Below are 16,377 nucleotides of genomic sequence, written 5' to 3'. Positions count from 1 at the left end.
AATTTTTTAAATAGTGTCTTTAATTGATTTGTAAATTGAAATAATAAAAGTGAAAAGACAATTTCCATGAGCATTAATTTACTGAAACATACTGTGTATATCTTAGGTATAAGATAGGAACAGTCTTTGCTAGCGAAAATTCTTATTACTTTGATTCCTTCGTTGACTGAAGATGCTAACTTTACTCAGCTCCTCCTAGATAGAGGCTGGTGCTTCCTCACATGGCCTTCTAGGATTTAAAGCAAAAAGGCAAAACCAATGCTTTATTTTGCATCAAAAAGCATTGAGCTGGGGTAGAGTATGACCACTATAGCTAGAGAGGTAGATAAGGGGGCTGATATTTCTTTGGAGTCTCTTATTTCCTAGCACTTCCCCCTTGCTCTCCTGCTGTCTATTCTCAATACAGCAGACAGAATGATCCTTTAAAAAAACAACTCAGATCATGGGACTCCTCTGATGGCTCCCCATTTCACTCAGAGTAAAAGCCAGTGACCTACTGGGCCTATGCTACTCAACCCCCCTCCAATCTTATTTCCTGTTATTCTCCGCTTGTTCTCCACACTGATCTTGCTATTTCTCCTGCATGCCAGGCATATTTTTGCCTCAAAGCCTTTATATTAAGTTTCTTCCACTGGAATGCTTTTCCCCCAAGTATCCACATGGCTGCCTTTCTTTACACTGCCCCAACCACTCCTCCTTACCTTGCTCTATATTATCTTTTTTCCATAACACTTATCACCTTCAAATATACTAGAGCATTTACTTATTTTATTTATTGTTTTTTTCTTTTTCTCTTCATTAGAGTGTAAGCTCCATAAAGGCAAAGGAGTTTGTCTACTTAATTGATGGTTCCAGAGCACTTAGAACAGGGTCTGGAACAGAGGAGGCACTTGAGATAACACAATTAGTTTCTCAAATCAGACTCATGAATCAGAGATAACATATAAATTATCTATTGTGGTGTAATGAATTACCCCACAACTTAGTGGCTTGAAGCAAGAACCAATCTCATGGTATCTGTGGGTTAGGAATTCAGGTGTGGCTCATCTGGGTCCTCTGGCTCTTGGTCTGTCACAAGGTTTCAAATCAAGGTGTCACAGGTACTTTAAGGCTCAACAGGGGGTGGGTCTCTTTCCAAGCTCTCGTGTGTGCTTGTTGACAGGATTCATTCTCTTGCTGGCTGTTGGTCAGAGGTGTCTTTCAGTTCCTTCCATGCGGTCCTCCTCTTCAGAGGGCTTCTCACAATGTGGCAGCTGGCCTCATCAGAGAGAGCAAATGAGAGGGGAAGAAGGAGTACGGTGGAAGTAGCGATGTCTTTTGTGACCTGGACTCAGAAGTCAAACTCCATTTTTTTAAAATAATTGACACACAACATTATATTAGTTTCAGGTATACAACATAACAATTCAGTATTTGTATATTTTGCAAAATGATCATCAAAATAAGTCTAATGTGTTACCATACATAGTTACAGAATTTTTCTTCTTGTGATAAGAACTTTTTTTTTTTTTTTTTTTTTTTTTTGCTGTACGCGGGCCTCTCACTGCTGTGGCCTCTCCCGTTGTGGAGCACAGGCTCCGGACACACAGGCTCCGCGGCCATGGCTCGCGGGCCCAGCCGCTCCGCGGCATGTGGGATCTTCCGGGATAGGGGCACGAACCCGTGTCCCCTGCATCGGCAGGCGGACTCTCAACCACTGCGCCACCAGGGAAGCCCTGTGATAAGAACTTTTAAGGTCTACTCTCTTAGCAACTTGCGAATATACAGTACAGTATTACTAGCTGTAGTCACCGTGCTGTACACTACATCCACATGACTTATTTTATAACTGGAATTTTGTTCCCCTTCTCCCATTTTGTCTACTCCCTGCCCCTGGCAACCACCAGTCTGTTCTCTGTATCTGTGAGCTTGGTTTTTTGTTTGTTTGTTTTTAGATTCCACATATAAGTGAGATCATACAGTATTTGTCTTTCTCTGACTTATTTCACTTATGTTTTTAAATCTATTTTTGCCCCACCTGGCTCCTGACATATTTTCTATAGTGTAATGCCCTTAAGGTCCTTTCATGTTGTTGCAAATGGCAAAATTTCATTCTTTTTAATGCCAAGTAATACTCCATTGTATATATATGCTACATCTTCTTTATCCATTCATCCATTGGTGGACACTTAGGTTGCTTCCGTATCTTGGCAATTGTAAATAATGCTGCAGTGAACATGGGGGTGCGTATATCTTTTTGAGTTATTGTTTTTCTTTTCTTTGGATAAATACCCAGAAGTGGAATTGCTGGATTACATGGTAATTCTGTTTTTAATTTTTTTGAGGAACCTCCATACTGTTTTCTATACTGACTGCACCAATTTACATTCCCACCAACAGTGCACAAGGGTTCCCTTTTGTCCACATCCTTGCCAACACTTGTCATTTCCAATCTTTTGTATAATAGCCATTCTGAAAGGTGTGAGGTGATATCTTATAGTGGTTTTGATTTGCATTTCTCTGATGATTAGTGATGTTAAGAACCTTTTCATGTACCTGTTGACCATTTGTATGTCTTCTTTGAAAAAAATGTCTACTCAAGTCTTCTGCCCATTTTTTGAAGGAGATTCTTTGGTTTTTGCTATTGTGTGAATTCCTTGAATATTTTATTTTATTTTATTTTGCTTTTTTTTTTTTTTTTTTTTTGCGGTACGCGGGCCTCTCACTGTTGTGGCCTCTCCCGTTGCGGAGCACAGGCTCTGGATGCGCAGGCTCAGCAGCCATGGCCCACGGGCCCAGCCGCTCCGCGGCATATGGGATCCTCCCGGACCGGGGCACGAACCCGTATCCCCTGCATCGGCAGGCGGACTCTCAACCACTGCACCACCAGGGAGGCCCTATTTTGCTTTTTAAAATAAATTTATTTATTTATTTATGGCTGCGTTGGGTCTTCGTTGCTGCGTGCGGGCTTTTCTCTAGTTGTGGTGAGTGGGGGCTACTCTTCGTTGTGGTGCGCAGGCTTCTCATTGCGGTGGCTTCTCTCATTGCAGAGCACGGGCTCTAGGCACGTGGGCTTCAGTAGTTGTGGCACGTGGGCTCAGTAGTTGTGGCTTGCGGGCTCTAGAGTGCAGGCTCAGTAGTTGTGGCGCATGGGCTTAGTTGCTCCACAGCATGTGGGATCTTCCCTGACCAGCGCTTCAACCCGTGTCCCCTGCATTGGCAGGCGGATTCTTAACCACTGCGCCACCAGGGAAGCCTGCTTGAATATTTTAGAACTTACCAGATATATGGTTTGCAAATATTTTCTCCCATTCAGTAGGTTGCCTTTTTATTTTGTTGATGGTTTCCTTTTCTGTGCAGGAGCTTTTTATTTTGATGTAGTCCCACTTGTTTGTTTTTGCTTTTGTTGCCTTTGCTTTCGTTGTTACACACAAAAAATCATTGCCAAGAGCAGTGTCAACACTTAATCTTGTCTAGGAGGCCCAGCTTACAGTTAAGTCCCCTACATACAAACGAGTTCTGTTCTGAGAGCGCGTTCATAAGTCCAATTTGTAAGTCCAACAAAGTTAGCCTAGGTACCCAACCAACACAATCGGCTATATGGTACTGTACTGTAATAGGTTTATAATACTTTTCACACAAATAATACATAAAAAACAAACACAAAAAATAAAGAAAACATTTAAATCTTACAGTACAGTACCTTGAAGAGTACAGCAGTATAGTACAACAGCTGGCATCCAGGGGCTTGCATCGAGTGAACAGGCAAGAAGAGTTACTGACTGGAGGAGGGAGAGGAGGTGGGAGATGGTAGAGCTGAAGGATTGTCAGCAGTGGGAGACTGAGGGCAAGCTGCAGTTTCACTCACGCCTGACGTTGATGGCACAGGTTCTGGTTCCTTGTTGGATTCAAATCTCTCTACCCTCTTGAAAAAACAATCCAGTGATGTCTGGGTAGTAGCTCTTTTTTTCTCATCATAGATGATACAGTAACACTGGATTGCATTCTGAACAGCTGCTGCAACCTTTGTGTACCGTTCTACGTTAGGGTCCTATGCCTGAAAAACTTATCAGTGCCTCCTCAAATAAAGAAAATCCCCTTGCCATTTCCTGTGTCGTGAATCTCTTCGGGTCTTCAGTTACTTCTTCTTCCTCTTTTCTCTCTTGGTCCTTTCTCTGGGCCTCCAATTCCATCAGGTCTTCATTAGTAAGCTCCTCATGTTGTACAGCAAAGGGTTCAATGAAGTCGTCCTCTTGCAGATCTAGCTTGACATAACGATACTGTACAGTATTACTGTACTCTATACAGTACTGTACAGTAAAGTACACAAAAGCACAACCACTTGTAGAGGATGCATGCACATGACGATGTACGCCAGACACATGAACTAACTTACATGATTGGACATGCGAATGCACGTTCGCATCTTTGAAAGTTCGCAACTTGAAGATTTGTGTGTAGGGAACTTACTGTATTGGGAGCCAGTAATTTAGAAGCTGCCTACCACACCTAATGTCAAACTTCACTAGTATGTAATTTCAAGTACAGAAGTAATCACGCAGTATAGGTGAAGCAGGAAGAGGTCTGGGACCTCCATTATAGCTCCACAGGTGCATTCTTGCCACATCAGGGTGTGCTGTGGCCCAGACTAACCTCACAGTCTCTAAGTGATATATGAGATTTATCATTTACACAGATGGGCCACTGGTATAGTTACAAAGCTGACCCCAGAGACCTACTCCTTAAATGCATAGACTGTAAAAAACCTGGTACATCGTCTTAGTATCTCATAGATGAGGACTCTCATGCCAGCAGATCTACCATGTTTGTTTCCCAGGAGGCTTGTCATCGGTATGTTTACGAGGAGGTTTGACTATATCACTTTTTTTTTTTGGCCAGGGTAGCTTCTTCCCTGCCCCCTTCTGCACCTCCACAGTGAATGACGGGTTGTGGCTTAGCCATTCACTTCCTAACACATAGCCGGGTGAATATGAATGAACTCATTTAGCCCTTATAATAACCTTATGAGAGAGGTCTTCTTATTAAAAAACTGTTTCTCAGAGATTGTGAGGTAAAATGTATCTAAGATCACTCAGGAAGTACCATGGCTGGGATTTATACTTGGGTCTTTCTGACTCTGCAGCTCATATTCTTCTCAGTGTGCCCCAAACTAGCCGTTTTCATTTAATGAAGTCTAGTGGCCGTTGCTTCCATGCAGGGCTTCTAGAATGTCTGAAAGGCAGGTACTTGGAGAAGGAAAGTAGATAATTTTATTTAAGTTTGCTGCCATTCATGGTCATGAGGATAAACTAAAAATATATGCATTTTCCTTCTTTATTTGGACTGTGAGAGATAGATATCCTATAGTTGATCAAACACTGTCCTTAAAAGTCAAGAAGTTTAGGTTTGGACAGGAATCTGTCACCTGATGGCTATGTACCCTTGGACCTTGTGTTCTTAACCTCTTTAAGCCTCAGTTTCTTCTCTTGTAAAATGGGATTGATCATATCTCTCAGGTTCCTAAAAGTATAATTTTAGGTAGTATCAGTACCACTTTTGTATAGGTTTTCTTTTTCTTTTTTTCTTTATTTATTTTTGTTTTTGCGGTAGCGGGCCTCTCTCACTGTTGTGGCCTCTCCCATTGCGGAGCACAGGCTCCGGACGTGCAGGCTCAGCGGCCATGGCTCACGGGCCCAGCCGCTCCACGGCATGTGGGATCTTCCCGAACCCGGGCACGAACCCGTGTCCCCTGCATCGGCAGGCGGACTCTCAACCACTGCGCCATCAGGGAAGCCCTATTTTTAATCTATTAAAACTTCAGTCTTTTTCAAAAAAAAATTCTTTTCTGGGGACAGAGTTGACAGAGTTTAATGATTTCTACCCTTACCCTGTGAACTTCATAAATCCTTATACTTACTCAGTTTGCTAGAAGTTTTCCATGCAACGCATGTTAGCCAGCTTGGTTTCTTTCCAGTTATTTTATGGTGAACCTCATTTGTCAAACTGTTGAGCCTATGTGGTATACCTGTTTGTATTTCTGAGATCTTAGGCTGCAGATGACTTCATCTTTCCTGGAATACTTCCCAGTCTGTCTTTTTCTTTTTAAATCTAGTGTAGTATCTTTAGATCCTGGAATAAGCTCTGCTTTGTACCACGTTGTGCAGGAGAAGCAGAACAATTGGACTCTGATTCTTATGGCTGTCTGTCTGCCTCTGTATGGCTGACTGCATTGTCCTCCCATAGTGATAGGAACTCTTGGGGCTGGTTGCCACAGTTAAGGCTAAGGCATAGGGAGAATAGAAGCAGACAGAGGGCAGGGACAAAAGAGAGAAGGGCTGTGGAATAGCAGAGTGTGACCAACAGTTGTCTCCATTTCTCCACCTCTTGATCATACTTGTATTATGAACAATGACTAGTATATTAATACAGCCACAGGTGTAGAATTAAGGTCCTAAAGAGACCTAGATCATCTCATTCAAACTGTATAATTTATAAATAAGAAAATGCAATATATAGTGATAAAGTGACTCATTGTCCGAGGTTGTAAAGCTAATGAATAGTAGAACTGGGACTTGAAATCAGTTCTGTTGATTCCAAATCCAGTATTTGATCTGCTAGTGCAACTTCTAGTGGTTTGTTTGCATTTTTTCACCCACCAAATATTTAGTCACCAGCTTTTAGGTACATACGATATATGTTAGGTCTGAAAGTCAAATTCATACATGTAAATTTAATGGTCAAGATAAGAGAATACACTAATATTGGTAGTCCTAGGATGTGTTAAACAAGGTAAGAGTTATATAAAATATGTAGATTTTTAAAGCTTATAAAGTTTTTACTTGTTTTTAATAACTTGTGTTTTATTACAAAAGAAATGCTTATTTATTATACAAATTTGAGGCAATGGGCAAAACAGTTAAACCACCCAAATTCTACCACCTAGAAAAATTTCTTTTTCGTGTATGTTTGTATGTATATATTTTTAAATTACAAAAGTTGAATCATTATAAACATTCTTTTATAACCTGATTGATAACCTGGAGAGCCAGGCTGGGAGAACTGAGTGGCAGTTATGAACACTGTCAGATCCTGCTGCAGCAGTTGTTGAAGGTAGGAGTGAGCAAGGTTTAAGGGCCATTTAAAGACTCAACTAGAATGGAGTTTGTGTTGAGGAATCTGAATTGGAGGATGAATGGTTCTTGGGTAGAAGGCAAACTATTGCCAGAATGGCAAAGCCATTTTCCCTTTCTCTGGCCATGTTGTTTCAAGGTTATTTCAATGGAAGAATTACCACTGGGATCCAAGAGTCAGTGGTCTGGATCTCCTAATTTAGCTAGAGATACAAGTGAGCTGTAGGGTGTAGAAGTAAGTTTCCTGATATCAGACAGTTATGGTCAATCTACTGAGGCTCCTTCTTTCCGGACAGAATCCTGGTATAGTTGAAAAGGAGTATGGAATTGAAAGTGTAGTCATCAGCTAATTATTTATTTATTTAGGCCAATTTCTTGACCTTTCAGGAACTTTTTTATTTGCTTCCTCTATTGGTTGCTTGCTTTTAAGATTGGCAAATTACTGTAAAATGAAGCTTATCATAAATTCTGAAGAGTTACATAAATGTAACATGGTATTAACACTGATGGTAAAAATGAGACTTTTTGTTTTGTTTCAGATGCAGGGCTTTTTTTTTTTTGATGCCTACAGTGTTTCTTAAAATAATCTGTCTAAATATATAGAACTTTAAAATGTAGGTCTTATGAAGAACATTTATTTCTCTATGCATATATTTAGCCTTGGGTCTTGGATATTGCTTTGGAAATATAAAAGCTAGCTCATGGGTAAATAGATTATTCTTGTAAGCATTTTTAAAAAAGGGGGGCAAATGCGCTTATGCTTTTTTAAAAGTGCTTTTCTTTTTGAAATAAAAGCTTACTGGAAAATTTTGGGTGTTGGTATGTGGGAGATAATTTGAGCTTTACGTTGTTTCTGGGAAAAGATGTGTGTGATGTAAAATAGGTAAAATAACCAGTGATGATCTTTATTAAAAGATGCTTGCTTTGTGGGATTCGACTTTGGACATGTTTTTCCATTTTCCTTTGGGAATCTTTTTCTTCTAAATTTCAGTGTTGCAGTCTGTCTTAACCTTAGCCTTTTATGTGTATATTCTCTTAGGTATATTCTGTTAAAGGTTTGAATATGGCCCCTTTGTGACTTTACTCGTGACTTATCCTCCTAGATTATCCCTGGATGCATGAATGGGTAGATAAGATAGATGTAGATGGTTAGTTATGAGTCAGTCTGAAGATCGAGATCTTCACTGGATTCCTTTTTGATATCCTAGAGATTTTTCTTTACCCCTTTGCTACAGCTCTGGCCTAAGTAGACTTTGGAAGCCTCTTTATTTTCTCTCTCCATCTCTGAATTTGGATGTAGAATGTTAGAAGCGTTTGCTATCCTTCAACCCACTCATCTCCCTTATTCCTCATTGTTTTTCTTTGTGCCACATGAAATAAGCTTTTTTACTTACGAAGGTAACTGATTTTACCTCAAGAGTCGGGCTGCTTTGAGGGTATTTGGTAAGTACATACATAGTGAGTCAGTATTAACTGATCTGTGTCCTCTTTGACCTTCACCCTGTCCTTGGTAAAATTTTAGAATTTCAGTAGTTGTGATGCCTCTCAGATATCTTGTTTGTTCAGGTACCTCACTACTTCATAGACTAATAATTTCTGCTCACAGATAGTTTAGTCCAACAGTGCTTAGGGGAAATGCTTTAAATTTGTATTTCTTCATAGTAAATTAAGATGAAACATTTGAGTCATACTAGCCTGTATTAAAATACAGTGAAGAAGTTTTTCAGTTGTGAAACAGATTCTTTGTAAAAGGAGTAAATGTATGCTTAATTACTCTCATCTCCCTGTTTAATACACAAGCATTTAGAAAACATGGAAAAAACAAACAAGCACGAAGTAGACAAAACTACCCACTGGACTCTCTCAAATGCTGTTTTCCCCCTGGAAAACTTGACTCTCCCCTATCAGTTGACTAATTCCTAATTGTTCTTTAAATCTCAGCTCTTAGATGTCATTTTCTCAGGGCAGTTTTTTTTTTTTTTTTAATTCCTAGAGCACATTGTGTAGAGCTCTGTGTTATGTGTTCTTGTAGCTTCCCGTATGTCTACTGTAGCAGTCATATCACTTTGTTGTTATCACGGGTTTTATGTCTATCCCTAATAGTCTGTAAGCTCTGTGACAGCCAGAACTGTATCTGTTTTATCGCTCTATTTCAGTGACTGGTATATAGTAGCCCCTTAATTTTTTAAAATTTATGAATTAACTTAAACCTTTTAATACTTTTGATGTTTTATTTCATACTTTTCTGTGTGTCTGGGTACACATAAAAATATATAAACACACATACTTTTGTAATGGTATTATACTGGAGTTTTTTTACCCTTTTGTGTAGGTACAGAATTTTGAAATCAACATGTGAGGTAAAAATTGCTCTTCAGTCTTTGGATTGACAATAAGTCAACAAAGTCAGTTTTCCTCTGGTGTACAGTGATAAAGGTCTGCTTATATACAGTGGTAGTTGGTCTCTCTAGAGACTTATCCAAGGTCCTCTAAAACCAGACTCTCATGTACCTTCTGGCAGTCTTTCCTGCTGTGCACTTACATACACTGGCTTCGGTTGAATTTCTCCTGTCTTTAGTTTGCTCTGTGTTTGTCTTGTATTTTCTGGTTCCTGCTCCTTTGTTCATGCCATTTTTCCTCTTTGGAATACCTTAGCTTTTCCCTTTCTATCCATTTCTAAGGCCCACCTCAAATTCCATCTGCTGTGACATGTTTCTCTTTTTCTCTGGCTAACCCTTAGTGTCCTCCTTTCACTTCTGAGTTCATGGCGCTTTATTGCCAGTGGTTATCCTTTGACACTTGGTGATTTACCATTTTGGGACTGTTTTTTGAGTCTCTTGCTTTTGTGTGAGTTTGTCTTTTCTGGTAGCCATATTGTTGGATCACTGAAGGCAGGAATATTCATCTTCTATTTATTTGTGTTCTTCACAATTTATACCTGGCACAAAGTTTCTCAATAAATAGTTTATTTGGTTAACTATAAAAATTTATTTGCCCCTCATATTTATAGCATGAACCCTGAAGAGAATGCTTTGAGATTACTTTTTCTTTTGTGACTTTAAGAAATTTCTACAAATACCTGATTCTATTCTGTCTTACTGCTTGCATGTAATATATCTAAGGTGTCAAGGAAATCTGTATATAAGTAGCACAAGAAGCTTAAGTAACTATGGGGTGCCTTATGGCCCACTTACATAGAAATTTTTGATGCTGCACCTATACCAGGTGAAGGAAGAGAAATCATGGATTAGAGGTAGTAAGGTTTCCAGTGGAGCAGAGATCCATTCCTTATAACTGATGCCTCTGAACTCTGAACCATGTTATTCCCAAGGTAGAAGAAAAACTTCCAGGAAGATGATTAGATTTCCTTAATGTATTGGGAGCCATGTTTATTAAATGATTAATTTTATTACAGCAGTCTTGTGACTTGAATGAGAAATTGTCTCCTTGCTATAACTAGACCGTTATTTAAGAAATTCTTCTTAATTGATTTGTTTCTTCTACTGTGGTATAGCCTAAAAATCAATGGGAATTGTAACTAGTGATGGATTTTGAAAAAGGTCTTCAAGAGCCCTAGTTTTCTGTTGTGACAGATGTTTAAAAAAATGGTATTCCTAATATTTACTAATTTGGTGAACTTGCTTTCTTGTTACCTGTTCATCAAACTGTTAAAATGTAAAGTGCAGATTGCATTAATATGGAAGGGATTTTGTTTGTTTTTTGTTTAGGTACAAAGAGGATGGTGAAGCTTTATTAATTTTGCTTCCCTCAGAAGAAAAAGGGATGGTGCAGCAGCTTCTTCAGAAGAAAGTGCCTGTGAAGGAAATCAAGTAAGAACTATTTGCTGTCTTGATATTATTGTTAGAAGAATGAAGGCATGAAATTATTATGCCTAATTATGTATACCTAATTCCCTCCTCCCTCTAAGAGTTTACATGAAACAAGATTGGCTGTGAGTTGATAATTGTTGAGGCTGGGTGAAAGTTTTCTACCTTTGTATATTTTGATATTTTCTGTAATTAAAAAAAGTAAAAAACATCTCATCTGCCACCACCTATTACCACTCCAGCTTTTCAGGAACAAAATTGTTCAGTCTAAAATCAGGGAAACAAGTGGAATTCCCTTTGTGAAACCTAGAATAGATGCTTGTAAAAATTACATTCTTTCCTGTAATTTTCATTCTAAACCCCGGCAGATTTAAGTAACCATTCTATTATGTTATGCCTGATTTCTAGGTAAGGAAAACAATATTTATATCCTTGGCTACTTGTTTATTATTTGACTTTTGTTTTATGATTTGACTGAAAACGGAAATCGTATAAAAATGACGTTTGCTTTCATTTATTCCATTTCATTGATGATCCACCTCCCACAAGAGGCTACTTTCTATCCTTAAAGACTTAAGAAGTGAACATCGCTAATTGTGGTGTTAACCTAATCTTTCACTCACTCAGCATGGGTTGTTTAGAGAAAATGTCAATTTTACATTTCTTGTTCCTGCATTATTCAAAATACGCAGAGTCAAATTTCTGTCTGGTGTAATTTCAGTCTAATCTGGGTCATAGATGAGAAATAATGTTACAGATTTTAAAAATACTGAGGAAAATAGAAAATGCTGTGTACTGTTTTCAGTTTCTAAAATTGAGATGTCTTAGTTTAATCTTTATCTTTTTGTTACAAAAGAATCAATCCAGAAAAACTTACAGACATTCAGAAAAAATTGGAATCGTTTTTAGCTCAAGATCAAGATTTAAAAGAAAGAGCTCAAAGGGTAAGTCATTTTTGAATTTGATACCTTCAGTGGAATAGAGCATATAATAAAGTTATGCTGTATCATTTTCTACTACTTCTAGGTTGCATAGTTATGCTTCAGATATTCAGGTAGTATAAAGTTCAGGTAAGTTTAACTTATTCTTTAACTTTGAAAAAATTATGTATTTCTTTTTTTAAAAAAAATTTTTGGCTGCACAGCGTGGCATGTGGGATCTTGGTTCCCCAACCAGGGATTGAACCCGTGTCCCTTGCAGTGGAAGCGTGGAGTCTTAACCACTGGACCACCAGGGAAGTCCTAAAAATATATATTTCTTATAGTAACTTGGAAAAATGTCTATTATTTGTCCATAATCTTGTCAGACATATAGAAAATCCTCAACGATTTTTAAGTGCACAATGGCTGGATTTCTAATATACTTGATAAAGTTTTCAACTTTTGATTTCTTCAGTTAAGTTATTATTAACTTCTGACTGCACTTTCTTGACTGTAAAATTAATATATTAGGTTAAATTTCTAGAAAGCATAGCACTCTTGGTAAATTCTCTTTAGGAATGAGATTTTAATCTATAAGTATGACAGTGTTCCCAAACTGCTTTTTTTTTTTTTTTTTTTCTTTTTTTCTTTTTGCGGTATGCGGGCCTCTCACTGTTGTGGCCTCTCCCGTTGCGGAGCACAGGCTCCGGATGCGCAGGCCCAGCGGCCATGGCTCACGGGCCCAGCCGCTCCGCGGCATATGGGATCCTCCCAGACCGGGGCACGAACCCGTATCCCCTGCATCGGCAGGCGGACTCTCAACCACTGCGCCACCAGGGAGGCCCCCAAACTGCTTTTTTTGGACTTAGAAATCCTCTTGATTAGCAAATACACAAAGAATTGTCACTTTTAGTTATACTTATTTTTTAGTTCTTAGAGTACCCAGCAGTAGATTCTTTAGAAAAGAAAGATGTGAAATTATTTTGCGTTGTGCTTACAGCTGTCCAATCTTTGAATTGACAAATATTTGAGTCCCTGTTATGAAGTTCTTCATTTTCAGCACTTGTTTACTTATATTTTAGTTACGAGATCTACATAGGATATCTACATCTGCATCTCCCATAACTCAACAATGAGTCGAAGAGTAGGGATTCAGAGATTGGAGGAAGAAAATAAAGAGGAGGCATGGAAAGGGCATCCTCAGTAGACAGAGGAGCCTGAGCAGGCAGTCAGTAGTCAGTCTTTTGTGTGATGGTTTTGAAACTGGATATTCTAAGCAACGAAGTTTTATTTAAAGAGAAGATCTTATGTTTAAAAAATTAACTTAGGTTATATTTTATCAAATTATTGTCACTGTGCTTAAAATACCAACATTAATGATGAAAGCTAAAATTCAGATGCTTAGTATGTGCTAGGCACTTAGTTGCAGCATGACCCGATTACATGACAGTTTGGTTTTTTTTTTTTTACACGATAGTTTGATATGCATTGTGTTATCTAATCTTGCCAACAACCTGCGAGGTAGGTGATATAGATTTGACTTTATAGATGGGAAAATAGGAGCTGAGGAAATTAAAAATTGTCCAGGGTGACATAGCTATTAAGTGGCAGACCTAAGATTTAAATCCAGGTCTTTCTTCAGCACTTCCATGATACATCAGGAGAAGTTAATTCCAAAGTATAAGAGAACCAAATAATGAACTGTGCGTAGTTAAACTTCTGTAAGCTCACTTCACCTGAAATCTAATGAAAAGGGTCTTTAAACAGATTTTTTTTTTCTTAGTTTTTGGGCATATCTTTAGGCATGGAAACATTTATGTGCATGTTTTGCCTAGCAGACATACTTTAAGCTAGGAGTTAAATCTTCTGGAAGCTTTGGAAATAGTATGCACATTTGAAAATAATATACATGAATTCTGATGTCATGACTTTGTGCATACTTAGGACATTCTATTATGAATCAGGAAATATGAAACACTGGAAGGATGTCGTTTCACTGGTTTCTGCGTATAACAAATGAGCCTTCCAGAATAAGATTATAGAAAAGCACATTGAAATAAATGATGTGATTTACTGGGTGTCACGCATGGTTTAGCAGAACGGCTAACTGTTGTCAGCTGCAGCAAGCTATCTAATTTCATAGAAGCGATTTTCTAGCTTTTGATTATAATCTGGATAGAACAAAAACAATAAGCAGCTGAGATGATTTCTTGTAGAGGATTGTAGGGGAAAAAATTATCCTTGAATTATTCATTTTAATGCCTGTGGAGACAGGGAAAATGGTTTGAAGATTAGTGTAAATGGTTTGAAGAAAGGATTAGTGTAAAGTTAGAGAAAATGTGAAGTTTCAGAAATATAGAAATGGGAATTAAATATACTTTACAAAAATTAATTTTAAAATAAAAAAATAAAACTCCTGCTTACATGTGTTTCACCATCTTTGCTGCCTGTTTATTTCACAGACTGACAGAGGATCCAGGACCATGTTTACTTTTTAGTTTGTAATAGCTCTTGGTATAAAGATAGTTTACTTACTTTTTTTTTTTAACACAGAAGAAAAATATTACAAGTTAATGACAGATTACTTGAAATTATGACAACTAATTACTTGAAATTATAATAAAAAAGAAAAAGCTTTAGGAATAAACTTTTCCTGTTATGATTTTATTAAGCTTAATATAAGTACAGTAAAATTTTATTTTGTTGTAGTAGTCAAAGGATGTTTTCAAGCAATAATTATTACTTATAACTGGTATTCATTGGGACTTAATGTATTCCAGAAGAAATGCCGAGTATTCTACATGCATTTTCTCATTTAATTCTCATAACACTCTAAGTAGAAGGTACTGTTATATTATGTTTGATAGATGAGGAAACTGACAGAGAAATGAGAAACTTGCTCAGCTAGTAAGATGTGGAGCTCAGATTTCAACTGTATTATTCCAAAGCCTGTGTTTTTCCCTATTAATGCACCTGAATGATATTAACTTCTAGAATAGCTTTTTGAGAAGGTTATGTCTTATGTTGAGTTGGCTTGATGAAACCAAATTTAAAATCTTTTCTAATATTACAATTCGAAAAAGGTAGGTTTTTTTGTTTTTGTGGGATGACATATACTCAGCTATTTTTGAGGTTTTTCACTACTGTTGAATTTATCCCTTTGATTAATTTTTTTATCTCAGTTAAAATTCATTTTCCATTTCTGACTAGTATATATCTTACTTACACTTCAACCTTTTATGTTTACAGTGTTTTGTCTCTTACATACGTTCAGTGTATCTGATGAAGAATAAAGAAATATTTGATGTGAGCAAGTTACCTATACCTGAATATGCCCTGTAAGTATTCATATTATAGTTTTGTTTGTGAATCCTTAAAGTTAGAGGGAATTTGTTTGAAACCTGGTTTTGAGAGTCTTAGTTTAAACCACTGTGCCTTACCTTAAAAGAATCTGTTGAAGATTTGCAGAGAAAAAGATTATATAAACTGTAGAAAACTGGTTGAGCATTCAGTTCAGTCAGGAATTCCAGTCAGGAAGAAGTTTCTTACTTGTAAGTATGAATTCCTGCAAGTTACACTGGCAGTTTGCTGTGGTTTGGGCTTAAAGGAGATGGAGAGCAATTGACAAGCATTCTTTGAAATCTTTAAATGTCTATAGCCCTCTTGTTTTCCAAAAAGCTGGCTTGGTTTACTGTAGTTCTTTTTATGCTTTGGATGCAAGTCTCTTTGTCAGTTCTTCCCTTCTTTTAGATTGGTTTCCCATGCTGCTTATTGCCTGGATATTCTTTGTGTCTTGGTGTTTCTTACAGGTGCTCACAGTTACCATGGCAAAATGTCTGTCTTTCGTAATTGTGGTTACTATTATATGAAAACGGAACTCTTGGTCTTGTTTTGGCTTAGTAGTTGAAGGATTTTTTTTCCTAACCTTTTCAGGTATAAAGGAGGAGCATCTGTTTTTCAATGGGGTCCCACCTGTGGGAAAAGCATTGACAGAATCCTATAGAAGCACCTTTAAGGTTACTCATACTTTGAATGTCAGATTGAAATCTCCTAGTCTGTGATGAAATATGTACTTTCAAAGCAAGATCTGTGTATTTGGCCTGCTTTCCAGGAATTCGAGTACCTTTACCTTTAAGTTGAGTCTAATAAAAACTTGTATCCGAGTGAGCTGCTGTTTTCCATTCTTCATGTTAGATTGCAAGTTCATTATAACAGGTAATTTGTCAGTTGTAACATTTTAGAGCCATTTAATTTGCTAGATAACAAAGTAAGGTCACTGACTTTTTGTTTAGGTAATGGATGGAAAATCACATGCCATGGATAACATGTTTTTGTTTGCTTATCTCTTTACGAATTTTAAAATTTCTGAATATGATTCATGGTTTAGGTTATTAGCTGATTTTTGTGCTTCATGAAGTTCTATCCTGGTTTCCTGGTTTTCTCATTGACATAGCTGAGATATTAGCAAACAGGAGAGGCACAGGTCTTTTAATGCTGCAGGGCCATATTTAGAGGACATTT

The 16,377-nt window shown here is 37.7% G+C and overlaps 1 protein-coding gene across 1 annotated transcript in view; it reads left to right on the top strand.

The window, feature by feature from the left end:
- The window catches only part of DDX10 (DEAD-box helicase 10), a 291,661-nt gene that overhangs the window by 41,263 nt on the left and 234,021 nt on the right, over positions 1–16,377 (top strand). The window contains exons 10-12 of the mRNA XM_081240203.1: positions 10,838–10,939; positions 11,793–11,880; positions 15,106–15,194. Of these exons, the coding sequence (XP_081096329.1) occupies positions 10,838–10,939; positions 11,793–11,880; positions 15,106–15,194 (279 nt within the window). The remainder of the gene's footprint in view (positions 1–10,837; positions 10,940–11,792; positions 11,881–15,105; positions 15,195–16,377) is intronic.

Source organism: Mesoplodon bidens (assembly GCF_964165515.1).
Source record: "Mesoplodon bidens genome assembly, chromosome: 7".
Lineage (NCBI taxonomy): Eukaryota > Metazoa > Chordata > Mammalia > Artiodactyla > Ziphiidae > Mesoplodon > Mesoplodon bidens.
The sequence above is the reverse complement of the archived record's forward strand: the minus strand, read 5'-3'. Positions and strand labels throughout refer to the sequence as shown.